This window comes from Salvelinus fontinalis, chromosome 30 (assembly GCF_029448725.1).
Source record: "Salvelinus fontinalis isolate EN_2023a chromosome 30, ASM2944872v1, whole genome shotgun sequence".
Classification (NCBI taxonomy): domain Eukaryota; kingdom Metazoa; phylum Chordata; class Actinopteri; order Salmoniformes; family Salmonidae; genus Salvelinus; species Salvelinus fontinalis.
This window is the reverse complement of record NC_074694.1, coordinates 39,303,246-39,329,260: the sequence shown is the minus strand read 5'-3', so window position 1 is coordinate 39,329,260 and position 26,015 is coordinate 39,303,246. Positions and strand designations below refer to the sequence as shown.

The window sequence follows — 26,015 nt, the reverse complement described above, 5'->3', positions numbered from 1 at the left end:
ACACACACATATGTAAACTCAGCAGAAACAGAAAAGTCCTCTCACTGTCAATTGCGTTTATTTTCAGCAAAATTAACATTTGTTAATATTTGTATGAACATAACAAGATTCAACAACTGAGACATAAACTGAACAAGTTCCACAGACATGTGACAAGCAGAAAAGGAATAATGTGTCCCTGAACAAAGTCAAAATCAAAAGTAACAGTCAGTATCTGGTGTGACCACCAACTGCATTAACCTGTTTGGGCTGTAGGGGCAGTATTGAGTAGCCGGATAAAAGGTGCCCATTTCAAACGGCCTCGTACTCAATTCTTGCTCGTACAATATGCATATTATTATTACTATTGGATAGAAAACACTCTCTAGTTTCTAAAACCGTTTGAATTATATCTGTGAGTAAAACAGAACTCCTTTTGCAGCAAACTTCCTGACAGGAAGTGGAAAATCTGAAATCGATGCTCTGTTCTAGGGCCTGCCTAAAAATGTCCTTGATATATATCAGTATACATGCACTTCATACGTCTTCCACTAGATGTCGACAGACAGTGAGAGAAGAAATGGAGTGTATAACTTGATCTGGGGTTGAACAAAAGGTCTTTGTATGACGTGTCACCAGTTTCCTGTTTTCTGGAGAGCGCGTGAAGGGACCTGGTTTTGCCTTCTGTACAGCTGTCGTTATAGACGACTAATATCTCCGGCTTTGATTTTATTTGATACATGTGACAATATCATCGTAAAGTATGTTTTTCAATATAGTTTTATTAGATTATTGAATTTTTTTCGGGACGTTAGGCGTGTTGCGTTGTGTGCCTTTGTTCAGGAAGGAGAGCTTCGCGCCACTTTGCTAGCTTTCCGTGCTAATTGACTGGAGAAGAGGACATTCTAAATCCAAACAACGATTTTTCCCGACAAAGGACCCCTTGTACAACATTCTGATGAAAGATCATCAAAAGTAGGACCCATTTTATGATGCTATTTCATATATCTGCCGAACATGTGAAATAGTCGTTTGCGCCCAGATTTTGGGTACTCTCTCGCTATACCTAAGCTGGATGTCGTAATGAAGTTATTTTTAGAATTCTAACATGGCGATTGCATTAAGAACTAGTGTATCTATCATTTCCTATACAACATGTATTTTTTAGTAACGTTTATGTATAGTTATTTGGTCAGAATAGTTGAGTGCCATAAAAATATCCGCACATTCTGGGAAAAAGATGCTACGTTAGCACAATGTTTAACCACTGATTTCAGCTCTAAATATGCATATTTTTGAACAAAACATAAGTGTATGTATAACCTGATGTTATAGGACTGTCATCTGATGAAGCTTATCAAGGTTAGTCAAAAATTATATATCTTTTGCTGGTTTATTCGCTATCGCTTACGTGCCTATTGCTATCGCTAACGTGCCTTGATGAATGAATGCGATAGTGTAGTAGGCTATTGTAGTAAGCTAATATAATGCTATATTGTGTTTTCGCTGTAAAACACTTAAAAAATCGGAAATATTGGCTGGATTCACAAGATGTTTGTCTTTAATTTGCTATAGACCACCGATTTTTCAGAAATGTTTTATGATGAGTATTTAGGTATTTGACGTTGGTGTCTGTAATTACTCTGGCTGCTTCGGTCCTATTTGTGACGGTAGCTGTGATGGTAGCTGCAATGTAAAACTGATTTATACCTCAAATATGCAAATTTTTCGAACAAAACATAGATTTATTGTATAACATGTTATAAGACTGTCATCTGATGAAGTTGTTTCTTGGTTAGTTTGGTTGGTTCTTGGTTAGTTAGGTTGGCTTTGTGCATGCTACCTGTGCTGTGAAAAATGTCTGTCCTTTTTTGTATTTGGTGGTGAGCTAACATAAATATATGTGGTGTTTTCGCTGTAAAACATTTTAAAAATCGGACATGTTGGCTGGATTCACAAGATGTTTATCTTTCATATGCTGTATTGGACTTGTTAATGTGTGAAAGTTAAATATTTCAAAAAAATATATTTTGAATTTCGCGCCCTGCACTTGAAGCGGCTGTTGTCATATTGTGCCCGGCTTCGGGCTTGCAGCCCAAAGAAGTTAAGTACTGCAGTGCATCTCCTCCTCATTGACCGCACCAGATTTGCCAGTTCTTGCTGTGAGATGTCACCCCACTCTTCCACCAAGGAACCTGCAATTTCCCGAACATTTCTGGGGGGAATGGCCCTAGCCCTCACCCTCCAATCCAACAGGTCCTAGATGTGCTCAATGGGATTGAGATCCGGGCTCTTTGCTGGCCATGGCAGAGAACTGACATTCCTGTCTTGCAGGAAATCCCGCACAGAACGAGCTGTATGGCTGGTGGCATTGTCATGCTGAAGGGTCATGTCAGGATGAGCCTGCAGGAAGGGCACCACATGAGGGAGTAGGATGTCTTCCCTGTAACGCACAGCGTTGAGATTGCCTGCAATGACAACAAGCTCAGTCCGATGATGCTGTGACACACCGCCCCAGACCATAATGGACCCTTCACCTCCAAATTGATCCTGCTCCAGAGTACAAGCCTCGCTTGTACGCTCATTCCTTCGACAATAAACGCAAATCCGACCATCACCCTCGGTGAGACAAAACTGCACCTCGTCAGTGAAGAGCACTTTTTGCCAGTCCTGTCTGGTCCAGCGACGTGGGTTTATGCCCATAGGCAACGTTGTTGCCGGTGATGTCTGGTGAGGACCTGCCTTACAACAGGCCTACAAGCCTTCAGTATAGCCTCTCTCAGCCTATTGCGGACAGTCTGAGCACTGATGGAGAGATTGTGTGTTCCTGGTGTAACTCGGGCAGTTGTTGTTGCTGCTATCCTGTACCTGTCCCGCTGGTGTGATGTTTGGATGTACTGATCCTGTGCAGGTGTTGTTACACGTGGTCTGATACTGTGAGCACGATCAGCTGTCTGTCCTGTCACCCTGTAGCACTGTCTTAGGCGTCTCACAGTACGGACATCGCAATTTATTGCCCTGGCCACATCTGCAGTCCTCATGCCTCCTTGCAGCATGCCTAAGGCACATTCACACAGATGAGCAGAGACCCTGGTCATCTTTCTTTTGGTGTTTTTCAGAGTCAGTAGAAAGGCCTCTTTAGTGTCCTAAGTTTTCATAACTGTGACCTTGTAACGGTGGTCCTCCTCCTCTTCAACCGAAAAGGAGGAGTAGTGATGGAACCAAGGCGCAGCGGGTTGTGAACACATAATTTATTTAAAGACAAGACGAAAAAACACGAACTTCACTTTAACTAACAAAACAACAAACGGAGTAGACAGACCTGGACGACGAACTTACATTAAACACGAAGAACGCACGAACAGGGAAAATAGACTACACAAAATGACGATGTACAAAAACAAACCGAACAGTCCCGTATGGTGCGACAAACACTGACACAGGAGACAACCACCCACAACGAACACTGTGAAACAACCTACCTAAATATGACTCTCAATTAGAGGAAAACGCCAAACACCTGCCTCTAATTAAGAGCCATACCAGGCAACCCTTAAACCAACATAGAAACAGAAAACATAGAATGCCCACCCAAACTCACGTCCTGACCAACTAACACATACAACAAACTAACAGAAATAGGTCAGGAACGTGACAGACCTTAATTGCCTACCGTCTGTAAGCTGTTAGTGTCTTAACCTCTACCGAGCACCTACCCCGGGTCCGGGAGCACCCCCCCCCCACACTGATTAGCATCGCTAGCATAGCGTCACAATTAAATAGTAGCATCTAAATATCATTAAATCACAAGTCCAAGACACCTAATGAAAGATACAGATCCTGTGAATAAAGCCACCATTTCAGATTTTTTAAATGTTTTACAGGGAAGCCACAATATGTAAATCTATTAGCTAAACACGTTAGCAAAAATCACCATTTTTCTTGTCCACCATTTTCTCTCAACACCAGTAGCTATCACCAATTCGGCTAAACTAAGATATTGATAGCGACTAACCAAGAAAAAACCTCCTCAGATGACAGTCTGATAACATATTTATGGTATAGGATAGGTTTTGTTAGAAAAATGTGCATATTTCAGGTAGATGTCATAGGTTACAATTGCACCCACCGTCACAAATGGACTAGAATAACTACATAGAGCAACGTGTTTACCTACTTACTAATCATCAAACATTTCGTAAAAATACACAGCATACACTAATCGAAAGACACAGATCCTGTGAATACAGACAATATTTCAGATTTTCTAAGTGTCTTACAGCGAAAACACAATAAATCGTTATAATAGCATACCACATATGCAAACGTTACCAGAGCATTGATTCTAGCCAAAGAGAGCGATAACGTAAACATCGCCAAAATATATTAATTTTTTCACTAACCTTCTCAGAATTCTTCCGATGACACTCCTGTAACATCAAATTACACAATCCATATAGAGTTTGATCGAAAATGTGCATATTTAGCGGCACAAATCGTGCTTACACAATGGAAATACTGTCCAACTACTCAAGCAATCTGCCCGGCAGCATCATGATAATACAATTATTTTTATCGAAAACTATTCATAAACTTGACAAAAAAAATACAGGTTGGCCATGAAATGAAAGATGCATTAGTTATTAATGCAACCGCTAAGTTAGATTTTTAAAATTAACGTTACTAGACATACAGTGTGCGTTACAGACAGACTAGTGCCGCAATAACGGCGTCACTATTTACCGTTATTGAGTTTACATTTTTCCACATAAAAATGGAATAACATCATAAATAGCTCTTACTTTTCGACGAGCTTCCATCGGATTCTTGGCCAAGTGGTACTTTTGTCCAAAAGAATCGTTGCTTGGTTGTAAAACGTTGCATTCAACTTCTGATATAGCAGCTAACTATAGCTAACAATTGCTAACATTAGCTAACGTGTCCAAATCCTCATTACGCAATACTGAGGAAATTCCGAAAAATAGCAATATACTCGCATAATCTGATATAACTCGGTTTCAAATAGCTTCGTTATGATGTTTCTAACACCTATATCAAATTAAATTACAGACTGATATATCTAAAGTTCATTACTTAGCGTTCGAAAATGGCATCCCTAGGTCTCTCTCTGCGTAAAGTTCAACGTCGAAAAGAAGGCGTACCTCACTCCTTGGTCTTTTATAACCTCTGACAGCTACGTAGGAAGCCCATTCCACTTCTCATTGTTTACTGACATCCAGGGGAAGGCGGGTGCAGTTCGTGTCGTTCCATAGGATATACACACCCCTTTAAACTGAACTGAGATCAGAGCTTCGCTCTCAGACCTTCGCAAAACCTGTCATGGATTTCGCTGTAGAAAGAGTTCTGTTCCACTCAGAGACATAATTCAAACGGCTATAGAAACTAGATAGTGTTTTCTATCCAATAATAACAATAATATGCATATTGTACGATCAAGAGTTGAGTAGGAAGCCGTTTCATCTGTAGAGACAATTATGCTAATTTGAAACAGCACCCCCTATAGTCGCAAGAAGTTAACGACCGTTCCACAGGTGATTCTGCAAGGTACTTTGAGCACGGACCAGAAGGACCCAGAGGCTTTGTGGGAGGACTACCAGTTCCTGTGTAAGCCAGGGGACCTGATCCAACGGCCCTGCTTTATCTTCCCCATACGGGCTCCACTGGCGCATGTGGCTCGCCACCTTCCAGCTGCAGTCAGTCTGGCACTTGGCAGACCTTTGGACTACACAGCTCTAACTTGACATGCAAGAATCAGGAATTTTGTTTATTTTATTTATTGTTAGTTAGTTTTGTGCATGCCTTGGATTTGTTTCCCCATCCCTGTCCAAAATTCCACCACCCCACTTACAATTATCACAATGGAGAATGTCCATAACCATGGCAGAATTCAGATACAGTATGATGTCATTGTTCTAGCACTGAGTTGGTCAACTACGGCACGCAACATGGACCCAGACCTACCTGCCCTGATTTATTTCCTCTGTCAGGGCTAGCAGCCCACACGATTCTCAACTTCCGCTGTTCAACCTGCTTTCTACTAGCAGCTATGTCAGGTGAAGTTCTTCCCGGAGAGTTGATTGTGTGGCACCCTGTTTTTAATACTCCCTTCTCAAGGCATAGGGTTTCCTGCTGGTTTACCTCCAATCCTAGAACCAAGAAAATCCCAGTCAGACATTTTGGCAAGAGAGTGAAAGGTTGATGTCACACGTTGGCTAAATATTCGCATAATAGTTTGGTGGAGAAGACTGCTTTGGATTGAGATATTTGTTTGAAGTGACAGTTGATCTTTCACTCACCTTTTCCACCCCTTTTCTCAAAAATGTCCTCCCTCTTTCTCTATCTGTCCTTCTGTTCTCCCTCCCCCCCATCTGTCTCTCAACCAGACCTATGTGCAGAGTCAGTGGGTTTGACTGTTGGCCAACGACATATCTTTTCTCTCCCTGATGGAACACAACCCCTTCCGGGGCAGAGACAGTCCCAGTTACACTAACACTGGGCAGTGGAGGGGAGAACCTCTGCCGTTATCCACAACAGAGTTGTCCATGATAAAGAGAAGAGGGTGAAAAGCAGTTTGATACGACGCGTGTTTCTGTAGTATGCACATTTCATTTAAAAATGGCCAGCTGTTGCCGTTGGCGACAGCTGCGTTGAAGGCCTAACTGATCTCAGCTGTGTGTGTGCGTGTACGAGTGTGTGTGTGTGACTGTTATACAGTCTTTTTCTGAATGCTTAAACACAAACAGTGATTCTTGAAGCACTTTCTCTGAAACCATTAACACTTGCAGCCAATGCATTTACCAAGTGTGCCAAACTGAATGCACGTGCTCTGCTTTACGCTCAGTTTGTAATTTTATGACACACTTTTTGCAAAACACAACTCACTGCTTTACACTCAGGTTGCAATTTAATAACACACTTCTAGCAAAACTGTAAACATTGGTCTCTACATTGCTACACAATTTCACCAATTGCCTTTCCACATTGACACATGTGAAAACACTTTTAGATAATGAGTTCACTTACAAATCAGAGCTTGAGCACTATAAATAGGCCACGGGTAAACATTTGGTTTGGACAACATTGGAGGCCAATAGGACGGGGTTGAAGGAGAGGACGGGGAAGAGGAAGGGGAGTCAGGAACACAATAACGGATGAAATCAGAACGACTGTGGTTGACCATGTTGTCAACCATGGGATGAGCATGAGGAAGGCTGGGCAACGGGTTCAACCAAATCTGAGCCGCTATACTGTTGCAGGTATCATCCGGATATTTCGGAATGAGAACCGGTAAGTAGCTATAAGTGCTGTAGTCTTACTGATACAGTAATATGTACTGTACGTTCATAATGAGAAGGATCAGTCACTAAAACCATTCAAATGTTTTTACACAACTGCAAGAAAACTGGTGGAAGAGGTTGACTGTTCACCCCAGAGCAGGAGACCCACATTGTAAATATGGTCATTGCAATTAACTGCATCAGACTCAGAGAACTGCAGGACCACATAATGGCAGATAACACCATATTACAAAACGTCAACAGAGTGAGTCTCTGCACTGTCTCGTCTACTGAAATGCAATAGAATTAGGACAAAGCAGCTGTACAGAGTCCCTTTCGAAAGAAACTCAGACCGTGTAAAACAACTGAGATATGAATACTGGATCTGGACGTGTATGGTGCTACATCATATTGACTGATCCCTGTCTTTTCCTACTGTGCTACATTGTCTTGTCTCTTTCAGAGAGTCATGGAGCTAGACGCAGATGCAGTGCATCATGAGCTAATATATGCGGACGAGGGAGGTTTCAACCTTGCAAAAACAAGAGGCCGCTGCAGAAATATCACTGGACACCGTGCCATCATCAACGTCCCAGGACAATGTGGTGGCAACATAACAATGTGTGCGGCTATTAGTCAAAACGGCGTCCTTCACCATCATGCAATCCTAGGCCCATACAACACTGCACACATTATCACATTTCTGGACAACCTCCACAACAGACTAATCCCTGATGACCAGAGGCCAGAGCAGCCCAGGTACGTTATCATCTGGGACAATGTTAGTTTCCACCGGGGCTGCTGTGGTCCGCAATTGGTTCACAGGTCACCCACTTTTCATCGCACTCAATCTCCCCCCATACTCTCCGTTCTTGAATCCTATTGAAGAATTCTTCTCTGCATGGTGTTGGAAGGTGTATGATCGCCAGTCCCACCAACGCGTAGACCTTCTACAGGCAATGGTAGAGGCTTGTGGAGACACTCCAGGCGATACTTTCCACGCTGCCTAGCTCATCGCATGTGATGTGGGTGAAGTCTTAAGGCCAGACCCAGAAAGAAGGCGAGATGTAGCCTCATTTTTTCAGTTATTTTTCTTCTAGCAATTATTCTTACTGCGCTTTTGTTGTTTGAAGAGTGTTAGAACATTTAGAGATTTTTTTAAACTTTTTCCTCTTATTTGTATTGATAGTGTGTTATGTTCGGAATCCACATCCATACTTTACACATTTGGATACCTGTGTGTATGTGTTTACTACATGTATGACAACTTTACTGCAAACTGCTATGCCCTGCACACAGAAAAAGCAAAAGCCACAAGTGTTTTTAATTTATACTATCAGTGCGTAGTTGGTGCTTCGTGTGCTTATTCAATTGATGGTTTGTGTGTACTGTATTGATGCCAAAACACAATAAAAAAAAAAAGAGTTTGAAGAGTTTTGCTAGAATTTTTTGCTTTTGCAAGAGATGTATAATGTTTTGCTGTTTTGGTGTAAGGTTTTGTGGTTAGTGTGTAGAGTTTTGCAAAAATACCCTATAGTTGCAAAGATAGTGCCTAAGCAATCAGAAAAAACTGTGATAATTGCAAGCCTCACATTCCCTTTGCAGATACTCAAATGCCTTGTCCTCTAGCCCCCTCTAGTGGAATGTTTCCTCTAGATATAGAACGTGTCCTTGTATTCTCTCTACCAGTGACACTAACCATTCCGGTCCCTCCTTTTATTCGTCTCCCTGCTTCCCCAGGTGGGTCCGAGGAGAACACAAGTTCAGCCCTCCCATCCCACAATGCACATTTCTCCCAGCATGGCCAATTTGAATTGTGTTCACCTCATCACAAATACCTGAGCCACCTGCACTGTTTGTACAGGTACACTATATATGCTGGAAAACAGAATTGATGCCTACCTACAGTCAATTTATCCGATTCAATCTGCTGATTTTGCTATTTGTAGGTCAAAACAACATTTGGTGGCAGCGGGAGGATGTGACTGCACCTGTGTGCCAGAAGATGCACTGACCATTCATGACCACTTCTGTGATAAGTTACCACTTTGAACAACTTGATAAGTCGCCACTGTGAAAAATGCCCTTGTTTTTCGACGTAGTTGTGGAGGTGAGTGAGTGTGTTGTCTGTCTGTACAGGTAGAAGGTAGAGCCATCCAGGTGGATGTAACGCTACATAGAAGCGTGAAGGTCCAGACTGTGGGCATCTGCTGCCTCTAATGAGGACTAATAGCCATGCCAGCGGGACCGGACAGCCTCATGTCCCTCAAAGTCCAAATAAGAAACACGAGGAAGTTACAAAACATTTTATACTGTCTCAGCACAAGACTATATTAGAACATGATTGTGCCAATGGGCAATTTTCATATAAGAGATTCAAATACAATTTTAATTGTCACATGCTTGGTAAACAACTGGTGTAGACTAACAGTGAAATGCTTACTTACGGGCCCTTCCCAAAACAATGCATAAACCAATAGAAAATGATTAGAATAATAGAAAAACAATTGTAACACAAGGAAGAAACACATTCACAATGAGCAATGATAGCTTGGCTATATACATGGGGTACCAGTGCCGAGTCGATGTGCAGGGGTACAAAGTAATTGAGGTAGATATGTACATATAGGTAGGGGTAAAGTGACTAGGCAACAGCATAGATAATAGACAGTAGCAGCAGCATATGTGGCGAGTGTGGAGGTGTTTAAGTGTGTGTGTGGTGAATGTGTGCCTGTGTGTATGATAACGGATGTGAAATGGCTAGCTAGTTAGCGGGTACGCGCTAGTAGCGTTTCAATCAGTTACGTCACTTGCTCTGAAACCTATTAGTAGTGTTGCCCCTTGCTCTGCAAGGTCCGTGGCCTTTGTGGAGCGATGGGTAACGATGCTTCGTGGGCGACCGTTGTTGATGTGTGCAGAGGGTCACTGGTTCGCGCCCGTGTCGGGGCGAAGGGACGGTTTAAAGTTATACTGTTACATTGATGCTGTTGACCCGGATCACTGGTTGCTGCGGAAAAGGAGGAGGTTGAAAGGGGGGTGAGTGTAACGGATGTGAAATGGCTAGCTAGTTAGCGGGTACGCGCTAGTAGCGTTTCAATCAGTTACGTCACTTGCTCTGAAACCTATTAGTAGTGTTGCCCCTTGCTCTGCAAGGGCCGTGGCCTTTGTGGAGCGATGGGTGACCGTTGTTGATGTGTGCAGAAGATCCCTGGTTCGCGCCCGGGTCGGGGCGAAGGGACGTACTAAAGTTATACTGTTACATGTACATGTTATGTGTGTGTGTTGGAGTGTCAGTGTCAGTATAAGTATGTGTGAGTGTGTGGATAGAGTCCTGTGTGTGTGTGTGTGTTGGAGTTTCAGTATAAGTATGTGTGAGTGTGTGGATAGAGTCCTGTGTGTGTGTGTGTTGGAGTTTCAGTATAAGTATGTGTGAGTGTGTGGATAGAGTCCAGTGTGTGTGTGTGTTGGAGTTTCAGTATAAGTATGTGTGAGTGTGTGGATAGAGTCCAGTGTGTGCATAGAGTCAAAAAATAATTAGTGCACATGGACTCACTAGTCACATACAAATGAACAGGACAGGTGAATAGTCTATATGAAAACTCAGTGTTGTGACCATAATCCCGTAATGTTTCACAGGCATTACGCCATTCATATGACGTTGACATGTTCTCATAACCATAGTAGCCTTTGTTGTTATGGCAGATTGTGTCCCATCTTACCCAAACCCCCAGGACAAGCAATGCCTTTCTATTGGTATTATTGGAATAGAACCTTAAGCTATAGCAGGTTTAAATGAAAAGATGACTGTGGAATAAATTATTATCTGTCGGTCTCTGTGAATCACTCATGAGGTGGATAGGCCACTTGCGGTTATATAAAGTACTTGATATTCACCACTAGAAATAAACGGTAAGGACAGAACATTCTACTCTAAATGTAATGTCCACTTGAAATAAAGGGGACCCAGTGAATCATGTTTGACTTTACTGTAAGTGGCGTGGGTTGTGTGCGATTAAACTCCTTCATTTCAACTAGTCTGACACAGTAAAGTGTGAGTTCAAGTAGGCAACTGGCTGGGAAATGCAACCATCCAGTTTTTCTTCACCTTTACATAACTGTCTATAGAAGATGTAGATATACACTTAGTACACAACACATTAAGAACACCTGCACTTGCCATGACATCGACTGACTAAGTGAATCCAGGTGAAAGCTATGATCCCTTATTGATGTCACTTGTTAAATCCATTTCAGTCAGTGTAGATGAACGGGAGGAGACAGGTTAAAGAAGGATTTTTAAGCCTTGAGACAATTGATTGTGTATGTGTGCCACTGAGAGGGTGAATGGACAAAACAAAATACTCAAGTGCCTTTGAACAGGGTAAGTGCCAGGCGCCCTAGTTTGTGTCGAGAACTGCAATACTGCTGGGGTTTTTCCACGCTCAACAGTTTCCCAATGTGTGGTCGAGAATGGTCCAACACCCAAAGGACATCCAGCCAACGTGACACAACTGTGGGAAGCATTGGAGTAAACATGGGCCAGCATCCCTGTGGAACGCTTTGAACACCTTGTAGCTGTAGATGCCTCATGCCCAGACGAATTGAGGCTGTTCTGAGGGAAAAATGGTGGGTTGCAACTCAATATTCGGAAGGTATTCCCAATGTTTGATATACTCAATGTTTGTGGTCACCAAACATGTGCATTTTTGCATATGTGAATACTTTTTGCATCACTGACTACCGTACACCACAAAAACAACCCGCTGTACCTTAAACGCACAAACGCTCTCACCAGTAGTAGCGATGCTTCCCTGCTCTGCAAGATGCGCGCACTAAACACCATATTTTGCTTACCTTCCGTTATTGGTGTGAAACGTGCGCCATATAGGGGAGGGTAGAGAGAGCGGGCGAGCGAGCGAGAGAGAGAGAGCTGTCAAATCTGTTTAGATTACTGCATAAACACTGTTTGAACTGGCAGGAGATGTATTCACCAATGGTAATTGCGCTCAGCGGACAAGGAAAGCTATACACTTGCATATGCACTTAAAACTACGCGGATATGTCTACAGTCATGATTTTAACGCACCGGTGAAACGTATTTTTTTCATATCATAGATTATTCAAAAGAACAAAGGATATTGTCAGATCAGTGAACACCATATTTATAGTCTAGTTATTGCACAAATAATTATATACAACAGGCGGGAATCCCGTTAAAAGTGAAACATGTCCAGGAAAAAGACAATGAAAGGCAAGGGGACCTCCAAAAGCCCGACTGCATCCCCGAACAAGAGCAAAGACAGCGGGAAAAGTGGTAAAGGGATCGGAGCCGGGGCTCCATCCAACGGATTGGTCTATCCGAGCCGCCCCTCACTCAGCAACAGTAGGGAGTTTTATGATATCACTTTTAAGGTAAGACTTTTTACGCACACATATTGTCAATATTCTCCAATCTCCAGTTGGCCATATCAGTCACTCAAATAGGCTACTTCAATGTTGATGTGCCCCTCAGGGTATAGTGACAGACAGTGTGACCCGAGCCTTTTGGCGTCCCTAAGCGACATTTGGTTCTGTCCAGTGTAGATAGCTAGGCCTTTAACTATGAAAGACACATGAGATACATTTATTTCATTATTTTATTGTATTATTTCCATCATTGACCGGCTGGTGTTTCAGCCCTAAATCTTTGATAGCAAATATTTTGTTTTAACATCCCACAAACCAGCTTGTAAAAAATGTAATGAAAGAAACTTAAACACAACAACAGTCAAAAAGTGGCATGATGTAATTTGGAGTTCCATTCTGATGCATGCTCCAAAACATATATAAAAGCGCGGCATCGTCGATTGTCTTCATAGCGTTGAATTCGGAAGTTTACATACACTTAGGTTGGAGTCTTTAATTAAAACTTGTTTTTCAACCACTCCACAGATTTCTTGATAACAAACTATCGATTTGGCAAGTCGGTTAGGACATCTACTTTGTGCATGACACAAGTAATGTTTCCAACAATTGTTTACAGACAGATTATTTCACTAATGTATCACAATTCCAGTGGGTCAGAGGTTTACATACACTAAGTTGACTGTGCCTTTAAACAGCTTGGAAAATTACATTAAATTATGTTATGGCTTCAGAAGCTTCTGATAGGCTAATTGACATCATTTGAGTCAATTGGAGGTGTACCTGTGGATGTATTTCAAGACCTCAGAAAAATAATTGTAGACCTCCACAAATCTGGTTCATCCTTGGGAGCAATTTCCAAACACCTGAAGGTACCACGTTCATCTGCACAAACAATAATACGCAAGTATAAACACCATTTGACCACACAGCCGTCATACCGCTCAGGAAGGAGACACGTTCTGTCTCCTAGAGATGAACGTACTTTGGTGCGAAAAGTGCAAATCAATCCCAGAACAACAGCAACCATGTGAAGATGCTGGAGGAAACAGGTACAAAAGTATCTATATCCACAGTAAAACGAGTCCTATATCGACAAAACCTGAAAGGCCGCTCAGCAAAGAAGAAGCCACTGCTCCAAAACCGCCATAAAAAAGCCAGACTACGGTTTGCAACTGCACATGGGGACAAAAATCTTACTTTTTGGAGAAACTGCTACAGTTGAAATCAGAAGTTTACATTTTTTAATTTAACTAGCCAAGTCAGTTAAGAACAAATTCTTATTTACAATGACGGCCTACAAACAGTGGATTAACTACCTAGTTCAGGGGCAGAACAACAGATTTTTACCTTGTCAGCTCGGGGATTCGAACTAGCAACCTTTCAGTTACTGGCCCAATGCTCTAACCACTAGGCTACCTGCCGCCTACATCCATGTTAGCCAAATACATTTAAACTCAGTTTTTCACAATTCCTGACATTTAATCCTAGTAAAAATTCCCTCTCTTAGGTCCGTTAGGATCACCACTTTATTTGAAGAATGTGAAATGTCAGAATAATAGTTGAGAGAATGATTTATTTCAGCTTTTATTTCTTTCATCACATTCACAGTGGGTCAGAAGTTTACATACACTCAATTAGTATTTGGTAACATTGCCTTTAAATTGTTTAACTTGGGTCAAACATTTTGGGTAGCCTTCAACAAGCTTCCCACAATATGTTGGGTGAATTTTGGCCCATTCCTCCTGACAGAGCTGGTGTAACTGAGTCAGGTTTGTAGGCCTCCTTGCTCGCACACGCTTTTTCCTTTCTGCCCACAAATTTTCTATAGCATTGAGGTCAGGGCTTTGTGATGGCCACTCCAATACCTTGACTTTGTTGTCCTTAAGCCATTATGCCACAAGTTTGGAAGTATGCTTGTGGTCATTGTTCATTTGGAAGACCCATTTGCGACCAACCTTTAACTTCCTGACTGATGTCTTGAGATGTTGCTTCAATATATCCACATAATTTTCATTTCTCAAGATGCCATATATTTTGTGAAGTGCACCAGACCCTCCTGCAGCAAAGCACCCCCACAACATGATGCTGCCACCCCCGTGCTTCACGGTTGGGATGGTGTTCTTCGGCTTGCAAGCCTTCCCCTTTTTCCTCCAAACATAACGATGGTCATTATGGCCAAACAGTTACATTTTTGTTTCATCAGACCAGATTTTTGGCCCCATGTGTAGTTGCAAACCGTAGTTTGGCTTTTTTATGGCGGTTTTGGAGCAGTGGCTTCTTCCTTGTTGAGCGGCCTTTCAGGTTATGTCGATATAGGACTCATTTTACTGTGGATATATGCTGGAGGAAACAGGTACAAAAGTATCTATTGTTTGTACAGATGAATGTGGTACCTTCAGGCGTTTGGAAATTTCTCATAAGAATGAACCAGACTTGTGGAGGCCTATAATTATTTTCTGAGGTCTTGGCTGATTTCTTTTGATTTTCCCATGATGTCAAGCAAAGGGGCACTGAGTTTGAAGGTAGGCCTTGAAATACATCCATAGGTACACCTCCAATTGACTCAAATTATGTCAATTAGCCTATCAGAAGCTTCTAAAGCCATGACATCATTTTATGTAATTTTCCAAGCTGTTTAAAGGCACAGTCAACTTAGTGTATGTAAACTTCTGACCCAGGAATTGTGATACAGTAAATTATAAGTGAAATAATCTGTTATTAAACGATTTTTGGAAACATTACTTGTGTCATGCACAAATTAAATGTCCCAACTGACTTGCCAAAACTATAGTTTGTTAACAAGAAATCTGTGGAGTGGTTGAAAAATTAGTTTTAATGACTCCAACCTAAGTGTGTGTAAACCTCTGACTTCAACTGTATATAAGGTTGTTTTGGTGTTATCTGAATATAAAAGCAAACATTCTGACCAGCATCAATATCATCAAAAGGTTAAAGTAAATCAAGACATTTTAGAACCAAGGCACATGACATTTGCCTAATGATTGTTATGGATGTTTGGTTACATTACACTGCATAATGAACCGACATTAACGACTGTATTGTCAACTCCTGGGCCACAGCTGTGTCAACAAGGATATGGGAGACAAGCGTGTGCCACTGCCAAAGCAGCACTCAAACATGCACAATGGGACAAGAACAAACACTGACATGCTACGCAGGGCACCACACCACAGTACAGTACAAAAGGGATTCTGAGCCTGGCATCGGAAAGTGTGTACGAGTCATCAATCATTTATACATTCAGATTACTGTAGTAGCTGAATGCGAGTGTTGCCTAGTTGTATCATGCCATCTGGTTGTGTGTGTGTGTGTGGGGGGGGGGGGGGGGGGGGGGGGGGGGGGTGTATGTGGAAAAGTGTCATTTCCAACGATGCATAGGATCTAGTGTGCATATCCAGGTCAAACCTTTATACCTTTATTTCTTATTATAAACTGGGTGGTACGAGCAATGAATGCCAATTGGCTGACAGCCATGATATATCAGTATGCCATGGGTATACCGTCTGATACATTATTTTTACTGCTCTAATTACGTTGGTAACCAGTTTTTAATTGCAATAAGGTACTTCTGGGATTTGTGGTATATGACCAATAATACCATGGCTAAGGGCTGTGTACAGGCACACCGCGTTGCGTTGTGCATAAGAACAGCCCTTATCCGTGGTATATTGGCCATATACTACATCTCCTCGGGCCTTATTGCTTAAACCTAAACTTACTCTAAAATCCATTCTCAAGTTAAGTTCTATAGCCTCAACAGCTACTGCCCTGCGATACTACAATGACCAACTTGAGAACACTGGAAAATTAGCCTAGTTTTGCCCCATGCCCCCTCTTCAGTTCCGGTGCCCCCTGTTCTTTCCACCTCTTTTCCAGATCGCTCCCATAGGATGTAGTCTTCAGTCTTTCTCTTTGATGTGAGAGTGAGTGCTTCGCTTAGATGCCAGCTTGTTTACTTTGTAGCTGTGTATTTTTATGTGAACTGAACTCCTGTGTTTTTGAAGATGTGAATTCATTTGTCCCTCCGAGCTATTTGAGCACAGTCTGAGCTACACTTCCCACGCATATGCAAACAAGCAGGCAGGCAGGCAGGCAGGCAGGCAGGCAGGCAGGCAGGCAGGCAGGCAGGCGCACACACACACACACACACACACACACACACACACACACACACACACACACACACACACACACACACCCCTCTGAGTCTCCCTTTTATCGTTGATCAACCTATTCTGGTCTCCCTTGGCCTTGACTTACAGTTTAATAGAGTGAGTTTGCCACACTAAGAGGGAAAGAAGTCTGAGGTAGACAGTGATTCGTGTCAGAGATGGAGATCTGGAGGCAGGTTAGGTGATTTCTCAGACAGACACGGACTCATTACCCAGACTTAGACAAATCACCTCACTGTGTGTAGTAGAGCTACATGGTGTGGTGAACATTGACCTTCACTACATAGCACAATACCAATGGGATTCAGAGGAGATGGAGGTGCTCAGCAGATGGAGATGTATCTGCCGTTTTTTTGGTCTGTCTTTCTCTTTTTCTCTTTGTCTCTCCCTGTCTGTTTCTGTCTCTCTCGTTGTCTCTGTCTCTGTCCGTCTCTCTGTATCTCTCTCTCGCGCGCTCTCTCGCTCTCTCTCACTCTCTCACTCTCTCACTCTGGGTGTATAGGCTGTGTATAAGCCCGACAATGTGGATAATCTTCCAAGGGACCATGAGAACATAAAACTAAGTAAATTGTGTCTCTCTACAGGTGATGCTGGTGGGAGACTCAGGTGTAGGGAAGACTTGCCTGCTGGTTCGCTTTAAGGATGGAGCTTTCCTGGCCGGTAGCTTTATTTCTACTGTGGGCATTGACTTCAGGGTGAGTAGACACCACACTCACACTCACACACACGCACACACCACATCACACATACACATTATTGATTATTTGAAGAATGCGGATATGTCCATTAAGAAATCCTGCAGGAACCAAGTAAAGTGCAAAGACTTCAAATGTATAAAAGGATATTTTGGAATTGAAAAGTGGGTTAGCCTTTTTAAGATTTCACGAGATCCAATAGAATTTCAGATATTGATTCAAGGCTTCAATATTCTTTAAGTTCAGCCCTCCATTGTCATACATATTATAGATATATTTCCTTTTGACCTTTTCTGGTTTACCATTCCATTTAAACTAAAATATCTTGGCTTGAAACTGCTTAAAGATGTAAGTGATTGATCAACTGAGAGACAATGAAGGTGTTAATCATTGTCACTCTGCCATATGAAGACACAGTTTTACCTTTCCACGGCAATAGTATTTTGTCAATTTTGGCTAGATTCAAATCAAAGTTGGCCTTTACATGATCCTTCATTATTTCTAGAATGTGGATGCCAAGCATGTCCACTGGGAAGAAGATGTCAGTCAAGTTCTGATAACGGGGTTAGCGGTTCCTCAAAATAAAAAAATCATACTCAAATATTGTACTTGCTCCTGTAATGTCTGGTTGGGTGATAATAAATGAAGCCCTTCAAAAGAATGCAGTTTGAGGACACTTTTCTTACGATGATTCCTTTGGTTCAACCTAAGAAAAAAACATTGCACACTTTTCCCCATTTTCCCATCCAAGCTGCCCTTGATCTGTAAATAATACCTTTAATCCTTTCTGCATAAAGGCTCTCAAGCTCATGTTGTCTACTCGGAAGGTCTACTACTGCATATACATTTGTTTATTCAAGTCATTTATCTTTCATGTAATACATTTTCCCTCCTAAGATGTTTTTTTTCTTCTTCCATGATGACCACTTGGGGCTGTAACTACGTATGAGGACACTGAGATCCAGACCTCCGTAATGTTGTAATAAAAAAATGAAACATATATAGATTTTGTACACAATAAAGAAACTAAATTATGGGTCAAAATCTACATATCGCTCCCAGCGTTGATCAAAGATCAGAATGCTTATATTCTTGATCTGACAGAGCTCCAATCGCACCTGCCTCTTTGCGAATGAGTGGAATTATGAACAGTGGTTTGTTCGTTATGTTCACCTGCGTCCTCAGGATTTTTAGCAGCACATTCACCACTCTCTCAAACGGCAAACCCCGCCCTCTCACGGCACGTGACACAAACTACCCCAGCTCGGAGTCGACTCAAAGTAGGCAACTAGAGACGATGCTGACAGTGTGTTTGCGAGATGCCGGACAAAAGGCAAATTTAAAACTGCCCCGCGACTCCTGCCATGTCTACAGACATCCCCCACACAAACAAAAACGACTCTCGAAGAATGAGTGCACAATTGGTAAATAGTCGCCTATAGATATATCAGTCAGTCAGGTGGCTAGCTGCCGCCAGAGACTTCTATAGCAGTACCCTTGAAGGGCTCTGGTTAGTATTACTTAGCCAGCTAGAAGGATGAAGTAAGAAGCTAACGTTAATAGGGATAGGCATCCCGCAAGCGGAGGGAGCGCGATTCAAATAAATAATCATAAAAATGATGGATATTAAGCATTTAGGTACATATAAGTGTCTTATATCAGCTGAAAGCTTATATTCTTGTGAATCTAACTGCATTGTCCAATTTACAGTAGCTATTACAGCGAAAAACATGCCATGCGATTGTTTGAGGTCGGCACCCCACATCAAAATATTTTTCAACCGGCACAGGTTTCATAAATTCACAAATAACGATTAAATATTCACTTACTTTTTGAAAATCTTCCTCTGACCTGTCATCCAAAGAGTCCCAGCTACAACATGTAGTGTCTTTTTAAGGAGAGACGAATCCAAAAATCTACCCCTAAATTTTGTTTCAACAAATCAAAATACGTTTCTACTTACTCCTCAGATACCCTAAAATGTAATCAAACTATAATATTTCTTACGGAAAGCAGTATGTTCAATAGTTAACCGATTTTAGCAGGTGCGTACTGTCTTCATGGCGCGCGCAAACACGAATTTCCAAGACTGTGCCCCTGTACTAAAACTGATATTTCTTATTCGTTTTTGAAGTTACAAACCTGAAACCTTGAACATAGACTGCTGACACCCTGTGGAAGCCATAGGAATGGCATCCAGGGAGCTAATTTTCAATATGACCAGTGGGTTTTTCTTTGGATTTTCTCCTACCTTATCTATTGTGTTATATTCTCCTACATTATTTTAACATTTCCACAAACTTCAAAGTGTTTTCTTTCCAATGGTACCAATTATATGCATATCCTGGCTTCAGGGCCTGAGCAACAGGCAGTTTACTTTGGGCACATCATTCAGGTGGAAATTGAGAAAAAAGGGGCCTAGCCATGTAGTCTACCTCAGGAGGAGCTAAAACTAGACTACTAAATTCTCATAATAACTTTGCTTTACAGAGACCAGGCTACCCAGACAGACAGTGATGTGGCGCTCAGTTGTGAAGCATAGGAGACAGAGAGATAGAGAGGAAGCAAGCAAAGAGAGAGGTTAATACAGTGGTTCCCAAACATGGGGTCGGGGCCCCATGTGGGGTCCCCTGAGAAAATCTGTACTACTAATCTAATGAAACAAGTTAGGAACTTAAAAAAAAGAAGATATGTTTCAATATGAACATCTCCACATGGCCTATCTTCCCAATAGGCCTACATTAAAATGCAATCAAAATGCAAACCGTTTTAAGAAATACCATACTTTTTCGATTTATATCGGTGGTTGTTCGTCCTATCTCGATCACCCAATGGAGTTTCTAGTTTACCCATTAGCCATCTTTTTTTACCACTGCACCACTGATATAATACAGAATCGTTAGTAATATTGTAATAATTCATGTGAATTTGATAATACGATCATGTAACGGGAGTCTAAGTCACGTCCTGACCAACACTAAACAAGCAAAACACATAAGAACTCTGGTCAGGACGTTACAGATCATCTGTGTGCTCCGTTGATGTCTGTTTGTGCAGAGCTTGATTAGTAATGCCTAGGAATTCAAATTTGAACACTATGTAATTTGAGAAAAGAGATATCAAGAGTTGAGGATTTTATGCAATTCATCATTACAACTGACTGAACAGTTGATGCTACGTATCAGTGTGAATCATTTCTCATATTTCCCCCCTTTCAGGGGTATAACATTACAATTGTATAGCTAATAAGCTATGTGTTTGTTGATCGACTGAGATGAAGGAACCGACAGCAGCCAAGGTGATAATGGCTGGAGTAATCTTTGAGTGTCTTTGCTGTTCTCCAAATAGCATTTTAAATGTTTGTAATTGTAAAGAAATGCAGTAAATGAGCTTCAACTTTCAAAAAATGTCCTGAGGGAGGGAGACTTACCCCTTACGGACCTCACTAAAATTCAAAACCTGGTTACGGCCCTGGTGACCATTGTTTATGGACACCAATACCCTTTTCCATCCAAACTGTATCTCCATTTCCACCCCTGGGGTTTGTATGTTTCCCCATTTTGCTGAAACTACACTGAACAAAAATATAAACACAAAATGCAACCCTTTCAAAGATTTGACTAAATTACACTTACTACAAGGAAATCAGTCAATTGAAATAAATTCATGAAGCCCTAATCAATGGATTTCACATGACTGGGAATATAGATATATATCTGTTGGTCACAGATACCTTAAAAAAAAGGTAGGGGCGTGGCTCAGAAAACCAGTCAGTGTCTGGTGTGACCACCATTTGCCTCATGCAGCGTGACACATCTCCTTCGCATAGAGTTGATCAGGCTGTTGATTGTGGCCTGTGGAATGTTGTCCCACTCATCTTCAATGGCTATGCGAAGTTGCTGGATATTGGTGGGAACTGGAACACGCTGCCATACACGTCGATCCAGAGCATCCCAAACATGCTCAATGGGTGACATGTCTGGTGAGTATGCAGGTCATGGAAGAACTGGGACACTTTCAGCTTTCAGGAATTGTGTAAAGATCCTTGCGACATCAGGCTGTGTATTATCATGCTGAAACATGAGGTGAATGGCACAACAATGGGCCTCAGGATCTCGTCACGGTATTGCTGTGCATTGAAATTGCCATCGATAAAATGCAATTGTGTTTGTTGGTCCGTAGCTTATGCCTGTTCATAACATAACTCCACCGCCACCATGGGGCGATCTGTTTACAACGTTAACATCAGCAAACCACTCGCCCACACGGCGCCATACACGCTGTCTGTCATCTGCCCAGTACAGTTGAAACCGGGATTCATCCATGAAGAGCACACTTCTCCAGCGTGCCAGTGGCCATCAAAGATGAGCATTTGCCCACTGAAGTCAATTACGACGTCGAACTACAGTCAGGTCAAGACCCTGGTATGGGATGACAAGCACGCAGATGAGCTTCCATGAGACGGTTGCTGACAGTTTGTGCATAAATTCTTTGGTTGTTCAAACCCACAGTTTCATCAGCTGTCCGGGTCTTTGGTCTCAGATGATTCCGCAGGTGTAGAAGCCGGATATGGATGTCCTGGACTGGCTTGGTCTGAGGTTGAGAGGTCGGTTGGACGTACTGCCAAATTCTCTAAAACAATATTGGAGGCTTATGGTCGAGAAATTAACATTCAACAGCTCTGGTGGACATTCCTGCAGTCAGCATGCCAATTGCCCACTCCCTCAAAACTTGAGACATCTGTGGCATTGAGTTGTGTGACAAAACGGCACATTTTAGAGTGGCCTTTTATTGTCCCCAGCACAAGGTGCACCTGTGTAATGAACATAATCAGCTTCTTGATAAGCCACACCTGTCGGGTGGATCAATTATCTTGGCAAAGGAGAAATGCTCACTAACAGGGATGTAAACAAATTTGTGCACAAAACTGGAGAGAAATAAGCTTTCTGTGCGTATGGAAAATATTTGCAACCTTTAATTTCAGCTCATGAAACATGGGACCAACACTTTACATGTTGCGTTTATATTTTTGTTCAGCATAGTTAAGACATCCTACCATACTAAAGCCAACTCCTACAGAAGCAGCACGGAACTGAACCTGTTTAAAGCCCGGACAGTTCAGTTCAGTTCTTATTACAAGTGGAAAAGAGGTCAAAGTGAGACAGAAGCACAAAGGAGCAGTGGTAGAAAAAGTACTCAAATATCATACTTGAGTAAAAGTACAGATAGTAGAAAATGACTCAAAGTGAAAGTCACCCAGTAAAACACTACTTGAGTAAAAGTAAAGATAGTAGAAAATGACTCAAAGTGAAAGTCACCCAGTAAAATACTACTTGAGTAAAAGTCTAAAAGTATTTGTTTTTAAATATACTTTCGTATCAAAAGTAAATGTAATTGCAAAAATATACTTAAGTATACAAAAGTAAAAGTAAAAATCATTTAAAATTCCTGTCACGATCGTCTTTGGGTGAGAGAGGACCAAGGCGTGAGAGAGGACCAAGGCGCAGCGTGTGAAAAATACATCTTCTCTTTATTTAGAAGAAGAAAAAACGAAACAACAAAATGACAAACGTGAAGCTATAAACGACTAAGTGCAAACATGCAACATAGACACAGACAATTACCCACAAACACCTAAAGCCCATGCCTGCCTTAAATATGGCTCCCAATCAGAGACAACAATAAACAGCTGTCTGTGATTGAGAACCAAATCAGGCAACCATAGACTTTCCTAAACACCTACACTGAACACAACCCCATACATACTAAAAACCCCCCTAAACAATACACACACCCTAAACTAGACAAAACACACAAAGACAACCCACCCCAACTCACGCCCTGACCAACTAAATAAATAAAAGAAAAAGGAACAATAGGTCAGGAACGTGACATAACCCCCCCTTAAGGTGCGAACTCCGGGCGCACCAGCATAAAGTCTAGGGGAGGGTCTGGGTGGGCGTCTGTCCACGGTGGCGGCTCTGGCGCTGGTCGTGGTCCTCACCCCACCATAGTCACTACCCGCTTTCGTAGCCTCCTCCAAATGGCCACCCTCCAAATTAACCCCACTGGATTAAGGGGCAGCACCGGACTAAGGGGCAGCACCGGACTAAGGGGCAGCACCGGACTAAGGGGCAGCACCGGACTAAGGGGCACTACCGGACTGAGGGGCACTACCGGACTGAGGGGCAGCACCGGACTGAGGGGCAGCACCGGACTGAGGGGCAGCACCGGACTGAGGGGCAGCACCGGACTGAGGGGCAGCACCCGACTGAGGGGCAGCACCCGACTGAGGGGCAGCACCCGACTGAGGGGCAGCACCGGACTGTGGGGCAGCACCGGACTGAGGGCAGCTCCGGACTGAGGGACAGCACCGGACTGGATGGCGGATCCTGGCTGGCTGGCTCTGGCGGATCCTGGCTGGCTGGCGGATCCTGGCTGGCCGGCTCTGGCGGATCCTGGCTAGATGGCTCTGGCGGATCCTGGCTGGACGGCTCTGGCGGATCCTGGCTGGACGGCTCGTGGCTGGCTGACGGATCTGGCTGCTCATGACTGGCTGACGGATCTGGCTGCTCATGGCTGGCTGACGGATCTGGCTGCTCATGGCTGGCTGACGGATCTGGCTGCTCATGACTGGCTGACGGATCTGGCTGCTCATGGCTGGCTGACGGATCTGGCTGCTCATGGCTGGCTGACGGATCTGGCTGCTCATGGCTGGCTGACGGATCTGGCTGCTCATGGCTGGCTGACGGATCTGGCTGCTCATGGCTGGCGGACGGCTCTGGCTGATCCTGTCTGGCGGAAGGCTCTGGCTGAAGGCTCTGGCTGATCCTGTCTGGCGGAAGGCTCTGGCTGATCCTGTCTGGCGGAAGGCTTTGGCTGCTCCTGTCTGGTGGAAGGCTCTGGCGGCTCCTGTCTGGCGGAAGGCTCTGGCGGCTCCTGTCTGGCGGACGGCTCTGAAGGCTCATGGCAGACGGGCGGCTTTGCAGGCTCATGGCAGACGGGCGGCTTTGAGGGCTCAGTACAGACGGGCAGTTCATGCGGCGCTTGGCAGATGGACAGTTCAGACGCCGCTTGGCAGACGGGCAGTTCAGGCGCCGTTGGGCAGACAGGCAGTTCAGGCGCCGTTGGGCAGACGGGCAGTTCAGGCACCGCTGGGCAGACGGCAGACTCTGGCCGGCTGAGACGCACTGTAGGTCTGGTGCGTGGTGCCGGAACTGGAGGTACCGGGCTACGGACACGCACCATCAGGCTAGTGCGGGGAACAACAACAGGGCACACTGGACTCTCATGGCGTACTATAGGCCTGGTGCGTGGTACTGGCACTGGTGGTACCGGACTGGGGACACGCATCTCAGGGCTAGTGCGGGGAGCAGCAACAGGACGCACTGGACTCTGGGGACACACAGGAGGCTTGGTGCGTGGTGTAGGCACTGGTGGTAAAAGGCTGGAGACACGCACCATAGGGCTAGTGCGTGGAGGAGGAACAGGGCTCTGGAGACACACTGGAAGCCTGGTGCGTGGTGTAGGCACAGGTGGTACTGGGCTGAGGCGGGGAGGTTGCCGGAAATACTGGACCTTGCAGGCGTACTGGCTCCCTTGAGCACTGAGCCTACCCAACCTTACCTGGTTGTATGCTCCCCGTCGCCTGACCAGTGCGGGGAGGTGGAATAACCCGCACCGGGCTATGTAGGCGAACCGGGGACACCATGCGTAAGGCTGGTGCCATGTAAGCCGGCCCGAGGAGACGCACTGGTGGCCAGATGCGTTGGGCCGGCTTCATGACATCCGGCTCAACGCTCAATCTAGCCCGGCCGATACGTGGAGCTGGAATGTACCGAACCGGGCTATGCACGTGTACAGGAGACACCATGCGCTCTACTGCGTAACACGGTGTCTGCCCGTACTCTCGCTCTCCACAGTAAGTACAGGGAGTATGCGCAGGTCTCCTACCTGACTTCGCCACACTCCCTTTAAGTCCCCCCCCCAAGACATTTTTGGGTAGTACTCACGGGCTTCCAGCCTTGCCTCCGTGCTGCCTCCTCATATCGCCTCCTCTCGGCTTTAGCTGCCTCCAGCTCTTCACGAGGGAGGCGATATTCTCCCGGTTGTGCCCAAGGACCCTTTCCATCCAGTATCTCCTCCCATGTCCATGAATCCTGTGTAGGTGGGTCCTGTTGCTGCTTGACACACCACTTGGTCCGATTCAGGTGGGTAATTCTGTCACGATCGTCTTTGGGTGAGAGAGAGGACCAAGGCGCAGCGTGTGAAAAATACATCTTCTCTTTATTTAGAAGAAGAAAAAACGAAACAACAAAATGACGAACGTGAAGCTATAAACGACTAAGTGCAAACATGCAACATAGACACAGACAATTACCCACAAACACCTAAAGCCCATGGCTGCCTTAAATATGGCTCCCAATCAGAGACAACAATAAACA

The 26,015-nt window shown here is 43.8% G+C and overlaps 1 protein-coding gene across 2 annotated transcripts in view; it reads left to right on the top strand.

The window, feature by feature from the left end:
* The first annotated feature begins 12,064 nt into the window (after positions 1-12,064).
* The window catches only part of LOC129829196 (ras-related protein Rab-26-like), an 82,107-nt gene continuing 68,156 nt past the window's right edge, over positions 12,065-26,015 (top strand). Inside the window, exons 1-2 of one of the 2 annotated variants that reach the window (XM_055890808.1) lie at positions 12,065-12,689; positions 17,461-17,571. In XM_055890808.1, the coding sequence (XP_055746783.1) occupies positions 12,504-12,689; positions 17,461-17,571 (297 nt within the window). In that variant the 5' untranslated portion in view covers positions 12,065-12,503. The remainder of the gene's footprint in view (positions 12,690-17,460; positions 17,572-26,015) is intronic. The other variant, XM_055890809.1, reaches the window with a different exon arrangement.